Source organism: Siphateles boraxobius, unplaced genomic scaffold (genome assembly GCF_051911475.1).
Source record: "Siphateles boraxobius isolate OS27281-9 unplaced genomic scaffold, OSU_SipBor_1 119, whole genome shotgun sequence".
Taxonomy (NCBI): Eukaryota; Metazoa; Chordata; class Actinopteri; order Cypriniformes; family Leuciscidae; genus Siphateles; species Siphateles boraxobius.
Window position 1 is genome coordinate 3,082,994 of NW_027508721.1, and position 17,872 is coordinate 3,100,865.

The 17,872-nt window shown below is 39.2% G+C and overlaps 1 protein-coding gene across 2 annotated transcripts in view; it reads left to right on the forward strand.

Annotated features, from left to right (window-relative positions):
- rapgef2a (Rap guanine nucleotide exchange factor 2a) overlaps positions 1 to 16,414 on the forward strand; it is a 56,967-nt gene extending 40,553 nt beyond the window's left edge. The window contains exons 19-29 of one of the 2 annotated variants that reach the window (XM_077204405.1): positions 1,491 to 1,731; positions 1,824 to 2,207; positions 3,132 to 3,343; positions 3,441 to 3,564; positions 5,179 to 5,202; positions 6,362 to 6,579; positions 7,071 to 7,199; positions 7,309 to 7,458; positions 8,518 to 8,677; positions 8,789 to 9,312; positions 15,229 to 16,414. In XM_077204405.1, coding sequence (XP_077060520.1) covers positions 1,491 to 1,731; positions 1,824 to 2,207; positions 3,132 to 3,343; positions 3,441 to 3,564; positions 5,179 to 5,202; positions 6,362 to 6,579; positions 7,071 to 7,199; positions 7,309 to 7,458; positions 8,518 to 8,677; positions 8,789 to 9,312; positions 15,229 to 15,254 — 2,192 coding nt within the window. In that variant the 3' untranslated portion in view covers positions 15,255 to 16,414. The remainder of the gene's footprint in view (positions 1 to 1,490; positions 1,732 to 1,823; positions 2,208 to 3,131; positions 3,344 to 3,440; positions 3,565 to 5,178; positions 5,203 to 6,361; positions 6,580 to 7,070; positions 7,200 to 7,308; positions 7,459 to 8,517; positions 8,678 to 8,788; positions 9,313 to 15,228) is intronic. The other variant, XM_077204413.1, reaches the window with a different exon arrangement.
- The last annotated feature ends 1,458 nt before the right edge of the window (positions 16,415 to 17,872 follow it).

The following is a 17,872-nucleotide window of genomic DNA, read 5'->3' on the forward strand; positions in this document are numbered from 1 at the left end:
TAGAAACCTGTCTCACGTAATTGCCTGTCTATCTCTCTCTCTCAAAATCTGTTGTACAGTTTTCTCTAGTTGGCTGTCTTTTCTTCTCTCTGCTATGCTTATCTTTTTAGCCCTTTATAGTAATCGTTCTTTTACAGATATGATTCATTTTTGCAAACTTGAGTCGGTGGCAAGTTTTTCACGGTGATGGCATCACCATGGGTAATCTGTCACTTGTGGATGAAACAGACTTTTAGGAAGTTAATTATCTTGAAAGTAAAAAAGATGTGTAGCAGCACTGTTGCTACGTTTTTGCTAATATACTGTGTTTTTCCGGTCATCTGGCAAGCCTGACTCACGCTCTAGGATAAATTAAATGTGCCTTATGGCTGTGGAACTATGTCCACACTTTATTACATTGTCTCTGGTTTATTTCAGTGTCCTGTCTGTGTAGACACGTACACTTTGTACCATATGAAAAACTTGCCACTGGGCCAATTCCAGTAAAGTTACCATTTATTTTCTTTTTTTAAAACTTTAATTGATATACCAATCTTACAAATTAGGTTTTTTTTATGTCCATGTCTGTTTCTGTTGTCTTGAAGTATTTCTGAATAAAGTAAGCATAGCTTACATTTTCAATTAAGGACTGCAAGTTCTGAAGTAATTCAAGAAAACTGTAAAAAAAAAATTAAAAAATACAATGATACAGATTTTTTTTAATCGGTAGATCTAATTAGCGGCATTTAGATGTATTTTTACACACATCCATTTTTTATTACTTACATTTTACCAACTTACGTTAACAAAGGTACACTACATATCTCTATCTGGTTGAGTAGTGGTTTGACGTATACCAATGGTTGTCTGTGATCACCACACCACAGTAGATCTTACTAGATCACTAAGTCATCAAAACCACTGATTGTAAACGTAAGGTCCTACAAGAAGCATCTCAGAAAAAAAATGTTGTTTAAGCATGCATGTAGCATTTCAGACACCTTGTTTACAGACATGCACAGTTGCAAATGACATAAACCTAAAATATCCTGCAAAAACGAATACGCTAAAGGATTGGTATTACCTTTTCTATTTTAAAATAGACGTTACTGAAGAACATGTATTTTTGACAGCTCTACTTTAGAATGAAGCTCTGCCTGTTCGTGCAGAAATTGTTTATGTCTCAATGTCGCCTCTACTTTGCTCGACAAGATGCTGTACAGCTTATGTTTGTACATCTTCTATTTTCATTAGTGCCAGGATGCCTCATCTGACTTCTGCTTGATCTGGATCTCCAGTTAACCTTTCTGTCTTTGTTGTTAGGGTTCCTATCATCTCTTTTCACTTGAATGTTATATCTACCTCGTCCATTTAGCTAATATAGTTCTAGAAGTTGCATGTAATCTGTGCTATGCAGGAATGTTTGGAACTTCGTGCTGGTTGAGGTTTACATTCATTTTATAAACCTATATACATTTATTTTATGCTTTGTTAAACTTTTTCATTCGCAGAATTGCAAGACCAGGTGCTGCGTGTTTTCAAGGCAGACCAACAAAGTCGTTTCTTGCTGATCAATAGGGACACCACAGCGAGAGAAGCAGCCAATCAGGCAATGCGAGAGTTTGGCTTGACCACAAGTCCCGAGGCCTATTCACTTTGTGAGGTGTCAGTCACACAGGAGGGCGTTATCAAACAGAGGCGACTTCCTGATCAACTCTCTAAACTGGCTGACAGGATACAGCTGAGTGCTAGGTTTGGTCTTAAGCTGAATTTGAGAATTCAAATGGACTATTTAGTGATTTATTTTAAAACGTGATGGCTGTTTTTTGCTGCTTCCTTGTCAGGTACTATCTGAAGAACAACACTGAGACAGAGACACTGTGTTCAGATGTGGAAGCACAGGAGATGCAGAGAGAATCTGTGGTCCCTCTGCTGTCCTTAAGCTCCATGGAGATAGCCAATCAGCTGTCAGCACGCAACTATCTGCTCTTCTCCAGCATTGAACCGACGGATTACATAAGTGACCTCTTCAAGCTGCACCCACAAGATCCTCCCACCAACCTGCGCAACTTTGAGTATCTTGTGAACCAGGAGACTTTCTGGGTTGCCACAGAGATTGTACAGGAAACCAACCAAGCGAAAAGAGTGAAGATCATCAAGCACTTTATAAAGATTGCTCTTCACTGCCGTGACTGCAAGAACTTCAACTCCATGTTTGCCATTATCAGGTAGACTTAATTTCTAGGAAATGATCATTATCAAATGAGCACTTTAGTTTGTGTCTATTAGTGTTGTCATGATACCGTGATTATGTTTCATGATATGATACCAAGTAGTATCATCATTATGCAGTCGTGTTTGGATGCATCGCATTTCTGGGGCTGTAGTTTACATTCCCAGGTTAGTTTACATGGTAACACTTTACAACAAGGTCTCATTTGTTAACATTAGTTAATGTAACATAACTAACAATGAGCAATACATTTGTTACAGTATTTATTAATTCGTTGACGTTAATTAATAAAAATAGAACTGTTCATTTTTTGTTCATGTTTGTTCACAGTGCATTAACTAATGATAATAAATACAACTTTTGATTTTGATAATGTATTTGTAAATGTTGAAATTTACATTAATAAATGCTATAGAAGTATTGTTCATTATAGATAATTTTAACTAATGAAACCTTATTGTAGAGTGTTACCGTTTACATTATATTATTATTAATAATAATAAATAATATTGTAAAATTAAAATATTATGATTATTATATAAATTAAGTTATATAAATATAAATTATTATTGTAAATATTTGTTGCTATAAAATATTATATTTATTATACTACATTATTATTATATACCATTACTTAATCTTATAATCTATAATTTTCTGAAAAAATGAAAGGAAAACCAGCACCACCAAAACTTTTAATTTAATCCATTACATTTTCTGCAATAAAATATAACTGATTCAACGTAGAACGCCATCTTTTTAAATTTGTCGTTCCATGCTTCTTTTAACATATATAAACATGTCAATGTGCTTGTGTTTTTGCAAAAATGTGTCAAGTTTGTTCATGTTAATGCTGGGAATAGTCTGTCTCCTCCCCATTATACAATCTCTAAATTGTATCTATATGTGTATTTTGCAGTGGGTTCAATCTAGCACCTGTCTCTCGGTTGCGATCTACATGGGAACGATTGCCTGGAAAATACGAGAAGCTTTTGGCAGAATTACAGGATGTTTTCGACCCTTCTCGCAACATGGCCAAATACCGCAACCTCCTCAACAAACACAACCTGCAGCCGCCAGTCATCCCTCTGTTTCCTGTCATTAAGAAAGACCTCACTTTCCTCCATGAGGGTAACTTGCGTTTTTCTCTGTTTCTGTTGCTTTTAGTTTATTTTTTTTTAAATGTAAATGAAAAATGTTTGATCCCGTTTCAAACATGTGCTTATAGGCAACAACTCTAAGGTGGATGGTCTGGTGAATTTTGAGAAGTTGAGGATGATTGCACGAGAGATCCGACACGTTGTTCGAATGGCTTCCATCACTATGGACCCTGCATTGCTTTTTAAGACAAGGTACACTCACTCACAAAGTGTTTAATTATTTCATATTATATTTTTGCAATGATATTTCATACACACAAACACATGACATCAATTAAACCTTAAGATAAAAGCATAATTACACAGACACACTAGCTCTTTTTCAAAACTTATTGAGCTGCATCGCTACCTGCACAGGAAAGGGAACCTCATCAGTGGCCGATTTAAAAATAATCTGTTTTTTTATTAAACTGAAATATTATTGTTCAGTATTTTAATACGAGTTCCTGTCAGCATTAGGGCAGTGTAATTAAGATGCCTCAAAATTATGGATGCTCCAATCGATCAGCCTAAGATCGGTATCGGCTGATAACCACATTCTATGACTCTATCGGTAATCACTAAATTTGGCCCATAAACAGAACGCAATTTGAAAAAGTTCGCCATCGTGCATGTAAACGGGATACAGATGAGGCTTTTGCGTCACGTTCTGCTTTGTAACTTTGAGAAACATTAGTAAATCTAAAGCTATAGGATTCCAGGATACAATCATATCGCGTTCATGATGCAGTGTTTTCCAACTTCATTTGAAAGTTCAACCAATGAAAACTGGATCTCTGGTATGGTAGTTAGGAACAATGTGCAGAGACCAATCACTGTTTTACAGCTGATGCGTGCCTGGATCGACCGCTCAGATTGACAGGTTTTGATTTATTTTGCTCCATAAAATAGGACAGCACTGGAAGATCATCAATCATTAACCAGGATCTAATCACTTGTTGATTATTCGATGTAATTATCAATATTTTTATGCTTTGTTGCGTTTTTGCACGTGTTAGTAGTTCTTATGATTAGTAAAACACTCAGATCACTTGTTTGGAGAGGTTAGTTGAACTTTTGATAAAAAGGCGACCATGGTTCCAAATGCCATAACTTTTGATTGCTTTGAGATCGACACAAAATTTGACCCAGATGCAGTTGACATCATTGTAAATAAGCCCAAACTTGATTTTATGCCCTGCCATATATACTTTCTAAAAGTCATCATCTCAAGCATGAATAAGTAAAAAAATAAGTCTATAAATTGCATGCTTTTTCTGGGGTTTTCCCAGCATACGGTCAAAATGTCCAAACAAGATCAAAATCTATTTGTGCCAAAATTCTAAAGTTTTTTTTTTTTTAATCAAATGAGACCATGTACAGGATGATACCTTGTTTTTTTGTAGAGTTATAAGCCATTACTTTTAAATATGCCACTTACATGGTGTAAGGGGTTAACACTGACGCTCAACTGAGAGCTTATATTTCACTTATGTAAAGCTTGATTGATTGGTATCGGCCGATCATTGATGACAAGAAATCGGTAGTCGTATCGGCTGCAAAAATCCTGATCGGAGCATCCCTACATAAAATATTTCCCAAGTAGTACATAGGCAGATCACTAGATATTGAACACAGTGGGGCATATATCCATTGCTAATAGTTTGTGCTGGCAGTCATTTGTGTGCTTGGTGTCTTACTGGACTTCTTGTTTTTGGGCCTTTGCTCTATGGGCTTCATTGTCTAAGCACTAGTGTCTTTTTGTCTCCTTTTTCTTGATCTCTTAATTTTCTTGTTCTTCGGGCTCTTCACTGGTCTGTGTTTTAGGAAGAAAAAGTGGAGGAGTCTTGGGTAAGTGGTACTGGTACCGTCTTTCTCTTTGTTTCCTTCACTTTCTCTGTTAACTGCCATTGTTTTTGCTGTGTTGTGTACTAAACCACACTAACATTTCTTTGAATAGCCTAGCTTTAGTTGCACTGCGTTTGTAAAATCTCATCTTTGACTTCCTTCCATATGCTAATTTTCATTCTCTGGAAGGGCATGGATTTTTTCTTATCAAGGTTTTCCTTCCAAAATTTATATGGTTGTATAAAAGTATGTCTGATACTTGAGTAGGAGTGGGCATTAAGTAATACTGTAGTCGAGCACTAAAATGTTTTTTGTTTTGTTCAGTAATGTTGTACAATCAATACTAGATTAAATGCTTTACTTTTCAAACCAATATGCATTAATGAAGACATCAAGATATTAAAACAATAATAAAAACATATTTGCACTCGCCTGTGGCTTGTATAGAAGATGCTCTGTTTATATTAAAAGACTACTAAAGGAGGTATTAACCGTTAGAAGAGTTGTATTCAGTGGGAAAAAAATGTCATTGGTGCCTACCTGTGTTATTTTACTAGTATTTATAGACTATCACAGTTTTATTCACATTTGGAATTAGCTTTTTTATTTTCAGTTTTCTTTTTAATTTTAGTTACTTTTTTAGGTTGTTTTATGTGCTTTTGTCTATTACAGTTTAGGTTGTATTTATTTGTTTTAGTTTTTAATTATTTCCAGTTTATTACCAATTTTAGTGCTTCAACAAATTTCATTTAGATGCCAATTCCAAGTTTTCATCTAATATTAGATTTGATTTTATTTCAGCTTTTTCAGTCATTAAAAGTTTTTTTTGTGTGTTAATTTTAATTTATCTAAGGCAAGTAAGTGCGAAAGAACGTACATTTTTGAGTAATTATATTTGTATTTTGCTAGTTGACTGGTTAGTTAAAAGTATGAGTACCTGACTAATTGATTACTTATGCTCATCCCTACTTCCTAGACATGTAAATATTTTATGAACCTGTAGCATCTAAATCCTCTTCTTTGTGCATGTTAAAAAGGGCCATATTAAATTCCCAGCATGATTCTCTGGCTGATTGATCTAGTTGTCTTGCTAACTTCCTCTGTTAGTTTGTCTACCTGTTGCCGTTAACATACATTGTGTCTTTTGTTCTTATGTGTTTAGGTCTCTAAGCCAGGTGAGCAGCTCTTCTCTCTCTGACATCGGAACGATGGGCGGTAAGAGGAAAGGGAGGCGCAGCTCTTTTCTCAGTGCTAAGAAACTCTACGAGGTGGAGATGATGAGCAGACGTGTGCGGCAGTATCTGGACACGCAATCACACGAGAGTAATGAAGACACGCTCCAGGAACTCTCCATGCAATGTGAGCCCGCCAACAGCTCGAGTGAGTTGGAATGCTCCTTTTAAAGAACACGATAACACTGACTTCCTGTTTTCATTGAGTATTATGAAGGGTTATAAATAATTGCAAAAAACCTAAAAATTAAAAAAATAATTGATTATTGCTAGTTGTGCGTTAGATCAGTAGATTGCTTTATAGTGCCTATCTCTCATGCATGTATTTTTGCATTGATCAGCTCAGCTTAAGTCATGCATGAATATTTTTTTTTATGTTTTCAAATGTCCTTGAATACCATAATGTGACATAATAACAGTAATGAAATGGACTATTCTTAGAGAAAATATTGATTGACCTGCAATTGAAAAACCACATAAAGCTGAAAAACCACATAAAGCTTTTTTTTTTTTTGCATAATAAATTCATATATGAGACTTAATTTTGTTCTGTTTGATAAAAAAAAATATTAACATTTATACATTTAGTTTTTATATAATGGGCCAGCTAAACTTGTTTCTGTGTACTTGTGGTTTCAGTACTGAAGAACTCGGGTGAGAGGATGCGATTGGATGCCTCTCATGTTGGTCAGAGAACCACCACTACGCAGCAAACAAATGGAAGTCATGGTCCCAAGAAATCACTTGACAAAGAGTTACCACCATTTGGTAAGACCTTCTCTGTTGTACCTATACAACTGAAGTGTAGTTCTGGAATTATTGGAGCGCCCTCTGCTGGTGACTTGTTTGTATTGAGATGGCGTTATTGTGCCTGTAGGTGCCCAGTCTCCTCAGTCTCTCCATAAGATTTTGTCTCTGTCAGAGAAGGGGAGGGACAGACAACGAAAACCACCTGAGGACAGCCAATCAAATGCTTCCTCTCTACTCTCCTCTCCACGTACCTCACCTCACAGTACACCTAGAAAAGGTATGTAGTTGTGTGTATTGATTCAGTTCAATAAAACTTGGTAGCAATGCTGGTATATTGACATGATGGCATCAGGCAGTTGCTGCAGATTTTTTGGCTGCACATCCATGATGTGAATCTCCCGTTTCACCACATCCCAATGTTGCTCTTCTGCATACCTCAGTTGTAACGGGTAGTTATTTGAGTTACTGTCAGCTTGTACCAGTATGGCCATTTCTCCTCTGGCATCATCAAGGCATTTTCGCCCACAGAACTGCCGCTCACTGGATATTTTCTCTTTCTCGCACCGTTCTCTGTAAACCCTAGGGAGGGTTGTGCATGAAGATCCCAGTAGATCAGCAGTTTCTGAAATACTCAGAACAGCCTGTCTGGCACCAGCAACCATGCCACAATCAAAGTTACTTAAATCACCTTTCTAACCCATTCTGATGCTCAGATCGTCTTGACTTTTTGCCATGTGATTGGCTGATTAGATATTTGTATTAACGAGCAGTTGAACGGGTGTACCTAATAAAGTGCCCGGTGAGAGTGTTATTGGCCAAAAGTTTGGAAACATAACTATTTTAAATGTTTTTGAAAGATGTCTCTTATGCTCTTGAACCCTGCCTTTTATTTGATCAAAAATACAGGAATAAAACCGAAGTATTGTGAAATATTATTACAATTTAATGCAACAATTTTAATGCAACAATTTGATGCAAAGCTCAATTTTCACCAGCCATTACTCCTGTCTTCAGTCACACGATCCTTCAGAAATCATTAGTAAATTGTAATTATATCATGTCATTATTTAGATAAAGATAAATAATATAGTTGAGAAGTGATGAGCAACTTAAGAAATTAATATATTTTTTTTATTAATCCAAGAAATTAATCGTTGTTCATATGTTGAATAGATTAATTGATTTTTCAAACCAAAAGGTGATTTAAAAAAAATATATATAAATCGAAACAGTTCAAGATCAACCCAACCCAAAGATTCACACCTCTAAAGCGTAAGATATTCTCTGATTTATTTAATTGTTGTTTGCTTTATTTATGCATGTGTTTTTCTCATAGCCCCACAGTTAGTGGTGAGTGAAGCATCAGATCAGTTGAGTCTGTTAAGCTCTTCCTCCTCTGATCTCATCATGGTTGATGACCACACACATGCTCAACCCCATACACTTGCAAACCCACTCAGCTCGCGTAGAGCAGAGCCTGACCAAATAAGCCTCGGGTAAGAGGTTTGCACACAATTACCCAAAAAGTTAAAAAATATATGTATTTTTTTCTGGATGTCAATTGGTCTAGTAACTTTTTAAAGTCTTTCTATATTTCTGTCTCTCAGGTCCTATTCCTTGACTCAGGATCAGTGTGACCGAGCATCGTTGGACGCAGCAGACAGTGGCCGTGGCAGCTGGACGTCCTGCTCCAGTGGTTCCCATGACAACATCCAGAGCATTCCACAGCGTGTTGGCTATTATGAAAACCGCAGCTGGGAGACTCTGTCAGAAGGGATGGGACGTAGTCACGTGACCACACCTACCGGTTACTGGGGTGATGAATTGGAAGGCGACACAGGAACGATAAAAAGAAGAGGTGGAAAAGATGAGACTCCAAATGCAAACAAGAATATTGCGAGTCGGAGGGAGGGACGTTTTAGAGAGCCGCCACCCACACCACCTGGTTATACTGCTCTGTCATTGGCTGAGGCAGACAGCCACAGTCATGCTCATGGGCGACGCCCACCAGACTACACAGCCGCTCTGCAGAGGTCTCGATTCCTTAAAAGGTCATGTGATCCTCCTCCAGTGCACCCATCGAGTAGATTACCAGCATACTGTCAGTCACCACGACGGCCACAAACGGATGGTGAGTATTTAATTATGCAGTAATCACTACAAAAATATCAGCAAATCATTGCTCTGACTTTCAAAAAAATTAAATGGGAAGACCAGAACTAACTGTTAAAAACTGCTGGACCATAGACATTGATATTTTGACCAATATTTATTACCTATTTAATTTATTTTTTGGATAATTTTTTAACTTATTAAATAACAGCCAAAAAAGAAACGTGTAGCTTAACCCTTAAAGACAGAGACAGCCGTCCTCGGCTAAAAATAACTATTGTTCTTAAATGTTTAACAACTTTTGAAGCTCTAATCCAATCTGTATGCTTTAAAAAGTCTTATAAAGATTCTCAGTCTCAGTTGGACATTCTGAGGCTCCGTGATTAAAAACATCAAGTTTTAAACAGCATTGGTTCGTCAAAGAAACCCATGCGTTTTTTTCCTCTGAGCCAAACATGAACTATTGTTGATGCTTAGTCCCACCCCCTTCCCCAGATTGGTTCAAATGGTTATCTACTCGACCAATAAACAGGTTTTGGTATTTTGAACCACCAGTTAGCATGTTTATTTGGAAATTTAAAGGAACACAAAGTGAAAGTAGTTATATGCATGCATGAAAACAAACACAAAATAACAGATTTGCTTGAGTACTCTCTGACAAAGCATACATTTGGCATAACACAAACCAGTAACACGTATAAAACAAGCAGTACACATCGGATGAGGCATTGAAATTTATGTTTTCAAATGAGTCGCTACACAGTGTCCCGGTGGATTCGATTCCGACGGAGATAACTGCCTCAGCCAAGAGAACCATCTTATGTAAATACTACTTATAGAGTATGTGAAAATCCTTTGCACTGTTTGTATTTTTTTATTTTGTATTTTACAAGACAATTCTCAATTGTTCCTCTTCAGTCGTTCAGTCGACGCCACGTCGAGACAGAAAATTGGAATCTCGCTAGAGAGGCCAATCTACTTCGAGTGAAACTAAACAAGCCAATACACATTGGCATGCAATCATTTGCATCAGCTGTTCAGCCTCGCAGCGCGGGTATATATTGAGCAGCAGGTATGATTGCACTTCAGCTTTTTGCTTTGGAGCCAAGCACTTCGATGCTCTCTACAAACTCCCAGGAGATTGTGGAACTTCAAACCAGCCTTTTTCTCTGACCTTTCCACCCTGGTGCGGGCGTGACAGCACAGCAGCGTGAGCGGTCTTCTCTCTCTTTTTTGTTTTTTACTGAGCAAAACAAAAAAAACTTTTGTCACAGCTGGTAAGGTGTGCAGTGAGAGCGCTCAACAGCCGTTTTCAAGGCCGGTAAGACCAGCGAGAGAGAAATAGCGCACAGACAGGTACACATTCCTGTCTGTGTTTGCAGTGACCGTTACCCTGCGTGCTTCATCACCAGTGAGAGCAGTCCCTAAAAGAGCTTAGACAGATAGATCGCGTCTTTTTCAAGATAACTTTCTATCTGTGTGTTTCTGGATGTGGTCGTTACCTGGGGCCACAGGATGGTCACGATCGCTGCCTCATGTGTCTGGGCCCCAAATTTTCAATACAAGAGCAGTTTCTTTCATCTCCGGGTCCGAACAGGGCCCAGAGAGCAGTGGGGGGAGAGAATCCTTTCCACTCTCATCTGCCTCTTCTATCGCCAGCGGGCAGCAGTGTGAAGTTCGAGAACGCAACCAAGGCGCCTCCTGCACCTCCTGCCCCATGGGACCAGGTAAGTGTTGCACAGCACACTCAGACCCCACTACAGGCCACCTCCCGAGCCGCGTCCCTGTGTTCCACCTCACTGCTCCATTCCATGTACGCCTACGGTCCCTTCGATCCTGCTTGTACGGTCTCTGCGAGCCTGGTACGAAAGTCACGGAGGTGCCCTTGTTCCCATGAGAGAACAGGGCGTTCGCATCCTCAACTATCTCGACAACTGGCTCATACTAGCATACTCTCGAGATCTGCTATGCAAACACAGGGACCTTGTGCTCAGGCACCTCAGCCAGTTGGGTCTTCAGGTCAACTGGATAAAGAGCAAACTCTCTCCTGTGCAGAGGATCTCTTTTCTCGGTATGGAGTTGGATTTGGTCGCACAGACAGCAGTCGGAGAAACGCGCTCAGTCGGTGCTGAACTGCTTGAACACGTTCAAAGGCAGGACGACGGTCCCACTGAAATTCTTTCAGAGGCTCCTGGGGCATATGGCAGCGGCAGCAGCGGTAACCCCGCTCGGCCTGCTCCATATGAGACCGCTTCAGCACTGGCTTCACGCCCGAGTCCCAGGATGGGCTTGGCATCACGGCCCTCACCGGGTGGCAATCACCTGGAGTCCCCTTGGAACAGGTGTTCAGGCATGCTGTGGTATTCACAGATGCCTCTGCCACCGGCCGGGGTGCTACGTACAACAGGCATGCAGTGTCAGGGGTGTGGACGGACCCCCAACTGCATTGGCACATCAACTGCCTCGAGTTGCTAGCAGTACGTCTCGCACTGAGCCACTTGAAAAGGCCGCTATAAGGCAGGGACGTGCTGATCCGTATGGACAACACTGCGGCCGTTGCATACATCAACCTACAGTTCTACGACCTGGTCGTCAGGTTCCTTAGGGGGCGAGACGATTAAATCCTCCTCAACCCCCTCCATACCCTCTTGGGACCTTTCCCTGGTGCTTCGAGCACGTCAGAATGCTCCCTTTGAGCCTCTGCAATCAGCAGACTTAAAGTGTCTCTCCAAGAAGAATTTGCTGCTGGTTGTATTGGCCTCTGTCAAGAGGGTAGGGAACCTGCAGGCAATTTCAGCTGATGAATCGTGCCTAGAGTTCGGGACGGGTGATAACCACATTTTATTGAGACCCGGCCTGACTATGTTCCCAAGGTTCCTACCACTCCCTTCAGGGACCAGGTAGTGAACCTGCAAGCACTGCCCCTGGAGGAGGCAGACCCAGCCCTGGCTTTGCTCTGTCCCGTTCGCGCTCTGCATTTGTACGTGGACAGAACTCAAAGTCTCAGGACCTCAGACCAGCTCTTTGTCTGCTACGGAGGCCAGCAAGCAGAGGATGGCCCACTGGATTGTGGATGCCATCGCCTTTGCTTACCAAGCACAAGGACGCCCTGCCCGCTCAGGTTACATGCTCACTCCACGAGAGGCGTTGCATCCTCCTGGGCGCTGACACGTGGCTCCTCACTAACAGATATCTGTAGAGCTGCGGGCTGGGCGCACCTTACACGTTCGCTAGATATTATAGCCTACGTGTAGAGCCGGTCTCCTCCCATGTTCTCAGCCTAAATGGGTAGAAGCACAGAGAGGTGCTTGCTGCACCCTACTGTGCAACCTTATTACTCCAGTGTGAAAAACCTGTTGAGTCCTCCAACACCCTCGGCCCGGACATAGCTGAGCGTCCGGCGCCAGGCCTTTATCCGCTGAATCATTGAGAACCGGGTCTAAGCAGGGTCCCATATGTTTGACCCTACGGGGATCCCATATGTGTATATTTTCTCCACGGCTGCTCCTAACAAAACCCTGTTTCTTTCCCGTGGGCTAAGTCACCCAGTATTCATATGTAGTACAGCCTTCGGGCTAGTCCATATGCATTTCTCACATAACTCCTTGAAGAAAGTGACTTCCGCAGCGTTCTCCTTCCTAACAGAAAGGGCATGCTTTTCCCAGTGTTATCCAATTTCTCACTCTAGGTTATCATAAAACAACAGTGACAGGTACACTCTGAGTAAGCCCTCTCCTATCGACCTTCCAGGCAAGAAGGCGTCGACTGACCGACTGAAGAGGAACGTCTCGGTTACATATGGTAACCCTCGTTCCCTGAAGGAGGGAGGGAGACGCCACGTCCCGTCGCCACATCTGCTGCTGGGGCAGCCAGCTTATCCTGGCCTGGTCTGGCTTGGCTCCTCAGCAAAAAACTGAAGTGCAATCGCACCTTCTGCTCATTATATACCCGCGCTGCGAGTCTGAACGGCTGATGCAAATGATTGCACGCCAATGTGCATTGGCTTGTTTAGTTTCACTCAAAGTAGATTGGCCTCTCTAGCGAGATTCCTATTCGTTGGTCTCGACGTGGCGTCTCCGTTCCCTCCTTCAGGGAACGAGGGTTACCATATGTAACCGAGACGTTTTGACTACTTGCTGCAGTATTTGCATTTGTTCATGTTCAGATTGAATTTTATATAGAGCGTATGTGTGTGTGTGTGTATATATACCAGGTCTATTCAATTAGCTTCATTAGAGGGCCGGATTATTAAATCGAAAAGTTGAGGTGGGCCGGTGGGTTTAGCTTATTTATTTAAACATAACAGTATCAATAAGTAAGCTAAAGTAAACATAAAAGTATTGTATTTACTTGGAAATGTGGTACCCAACAGTATGCAGATTTAACAGACCATAAATAACTTATTTACTGCTATGTACAAATATATGAATTATACAAGATCGTAGCTATTGGTAAGAATTATTTAATTAATAATTATTATAGGGCTTAAATTAAAACATTCTGACAGTGAGACTTTGTAACCATATAAAACCATGCATGGCTACTCACTCACTCCCACTGTATAATAAATGCCTAAACAGGTAAAAACTATACACAAAATTAATTATTTATCTAGCCCCCTAATAAATCTAATTCAATATAAATGACTATAACATTGTATTCAATATAAATATTCCACATTTCTGCCTAAACTATGGTAAATTACTACAGTAGGCTACATTCATGGTAAATGTTTGTAAGGCTGGTGATTAGGGATTTATAGTCTTCTAACTTCGTTCATGGCACAATGTTTCTGCTATTTACCTCATCAGTCGTGTTAGGAATGTTGAGGCTGTTTCATCCGATTTAAAACTATTTAAAATCATTGAGTGATTTGTGGTTTGTAACAGAGAATTGTGTCAGATTGAAACGCTTCTCACTGGATGTCGCAACACTGTTTAATAATAGTGTCCGGGACTGGGAGTAAACGCAACTCCTTTAAGCTTGCGTTCCGTTATCCACTGGGCCGTGCTGAGTAGTTCGAAGTAAACTAGTGAAACAACTGAAAACAGCGCTATTTGTTCTTACTGACCGAGAAACCGCTTCAGATGATTCAGTGACAGAACAGTCCGAACGAATCCGAACCGTTTCAGAGCGTTTTGCAAGCGCGTTTGGCCAATTCATGGACAGGAAATAATCGAACCAATGATTAATTCACGAATGATTGATATCGCTGCTTCAGTCGACAGAAATATGGGACACACACATAATTGCTTAAACATTCGGACTGAAAACGTTTCTCAGGTCAGTCATGGTACACACACAGTGCGTATAGCTACAGCTGCAGGCGCCACTGTGGCCACGCGCATATCTAACCAAATTTAGCAGCACTGCCAGGAAAAGAGGAGGAGGGAGGTCGGGGTGCCCTCGGGCCGGATGGAGATGATTGGCGGGCCGGACCTGGCCTGCGGGCCGCCAATTGAATAGCCCGGATATATACTGTAAACTTTCTTAAGATCATTGTCCATCATTGTGCTGCCTTTTTTTCCCCCTTAATTCTGGTAAATTCATCCATTCTCAGACAAAATAAATGTAAAATTGTGGCTTAACCTTAGAAGACACTTGATGCTGACTACTAGAATGGTTAGAATCAAAAATGTTCTAGGACTTTAATGGTTAACAGTTACACAGCCCAAAATTTGGCTTAGAAAATAAATAAAATGTTCTCATTCATAATATGATTTTATTGTTGTTGTTTGATACACAGCACACAAACTAAAAAACTATTAAAAATCAGTTCTGCATATTGGTAATTGTACATCTAAATATGAAAATCATGTATTGGTCATGAAGCACCATATGTCCATCTAATAAAAATTGCATGTTGTTTTTTTCCTATTTTTAAATATTTGTATATTATAACTCAATCTCTCTTTTTTGTATTTTCTCTCTACAGAAAATGAGCAAATATCTGCAGTGTAATAAGGGCCCCCCTTATAATATCTCTACCCCCAGTGTTTTCACAACCTTGGCCCTGGATTGAAATATAGCAAAGCATTTAGGATCTTAATGGAGATCACTGTGAAAGAGGAAAGGAGCAGAGAAAATGTTGGCACTTTTAACATAAGTTCTGCAAAACAAAGACAAGAAGGAACAAACAGATGATTGTGTAATAAAATGAAGAACGTAGTCTTGTTTTAAGTACAGAATGATGAGAGGTGTTGCACATAATGCAATCTCAGTGTTACAAAACCATGGAAACCAGTATTATGCCATTTCATTTGAAGTTTTAATCTGCCATGTTAGTTTAGATTGTAACGTGTTACAGAAAGTGTGTGTGTGTGTGTGTGTGTGTGTGTGTGTGTGTGTGTGTGTGTGTGTGTGTGTGTGTGTGTGTGTGTGTGTGTGTGTGTGTGTGTGTGTGTGTGTGTGTGTGTGTGTGTGTGTGTCTGTGTGTGTCTGTGTGTGTGTGTCTGTGTGTGAGAGAGAGTGTTAAAGTCAATCACAAGAGATGTAGCTCTCTTCGGACACTTGAAGACAAAGAAAAGACTGAGCAGCTGCCTCTCACAGACCTCAATATCAGTGTTTAATGTTACTCATGAGTTTATGATCATTTTAAACATGCCTTTTCTCATTTGATCGTGACCCTAAAAACTTTCCAAATGTGCCCAAAAGATTCTGTTTGAAAAGATTTTAATGTTTTGTATTTTTATTTAATTTTATCTGTCAGTATCATTGTTTCTGGCTGTCAAAGTGTATGGCACAAATCATGAATTGTTGCACAAATTTTCAGAAGCAAGACATAGTAGTCAAGAAAATATAAATTATAGTTGTTGCATAGATGTTAGGTGGTCATGATATTGTCAGTAAATAGTTACAATATATTTTATATAGAATGTCATGAGTTCAAATGTATCGCTTTTAGCTCCTTGTGTTTCTACCCAGCCAAATCTATAAAAACACATGTATTTCTACGTCTTTTACAAAGACAACTGGCAAAGTCTGTAACTACTTTTGTATTTTTAATACAACTATTGTAAATATTGGTTATATTTTGTTAAAGATTTTAGAGACCTATTCTGTTTATTGGACACAATTCAGCTACAAATGACTGAAGGAAAATAAACAATGTAGCAATGAAATCTCATGTTTCGTTTCTCTACTTTAATCATTTTAATGTTGTGTACAAAGCATCTTGGAGAAGAAGAAATGGCAAAAGTTTGACACTATTTTGACAAACAAGTAGCCCCGCCCAAGACTCGTGCCATTGGCAGAGAGTCGACTCGTGTTTACTGATTGGCCCGAGTATTATCTTGCCCCTGTGCAAAAGTGGAATGTTTAATTCTCAAGACTTCAAGACTTTATATGTCCCTATACTAAAATTAATGTTCAAAAATACTGAGAAATACTGACTGGGGTAAAGTGTTAACTAGTTACACTAGACTTCCATCATTATAAAAATCTTTCAAATAATTTTATGAAAGTATGATGTTAAAGGGTGGGACACTGATATTGACAAAGACAAGTAAATGTTTTTATTATGAAAACATGTCTCTATTTTGACGTTATATATCTTAGATTAGTATATTTGTTTTTTTACAATAATTAAATTCAATGCAAATTTATTTGTATAGCGCTTTTCACAATACATATTGTTTCAAAGCAGCTTTACAGAAAGTGCATTTCAGAAATGTACATAGATAAAATACAGTTAGTTAATCATGTAGTAATTTAAGGCATAACATATCGCCGGCGTTGAGTCGTCTCTTCACAGGCGTTTAGTCCTCTCATCGCAGGTGTTAGGGGATCTGAAGTCTCCATGAGAGGCTGGATACAAACTGGAGCTGACGAACGCCATTTACCTCGGGACTAGCATCCCGAGATAACAGCAGAAGAGCACAATACTGTTCAAAGGTTTGTGGTCACACTGGTTTTTATATAATAAACTAATACTTTTATTCAGCAAGGACATTAAATTGATCACATGTGACAGTAGTGAGATTCATAATATTACAAAAGTTTTCTATTCCAAATAAATTATGTTCTTTTGAACTTTCTATTCATCAAAGAATCCTGAAAAAATATCACAGTTTCCACAAAAATATTAAGCAGCACAACAGTTTTCAGCATTGCTAATAAGAAATGTTTGTAAGCACCAAATCAGCATTATTATGATTTCTGAAGGATCATGTGATATTGATTCTTGAAGACATGCTGAAAATTCAGCTTTACCATCACAGGAATTGCACTTTCAAATATATTAAAATTAGAAAATTGTTATTTTATAATGTCATAATATTTTACAATAGTACAGTTTTACTGTATTTTTTGTGCGTGGCCTTGCTGAGCATAATGGTTTCTTTCACAACATAAAAAATCTTGAATTTTGGAACATTGGTGTACGTATATTTTTGTTAAGACATTGTATATGAATTTTAACCACATAAAATAATTAGAAACACAATGTCATTTTAAAGGGTTAGTTAACCCAAAAATGAAAATTCTGTCAGTATTTACTCACCCTCATGTTGTTCCAACCCCGTAAGACCTTCGTTCATCTTCGGAACACGAATTAAGATATTTTTGATGAAATCTGAGAG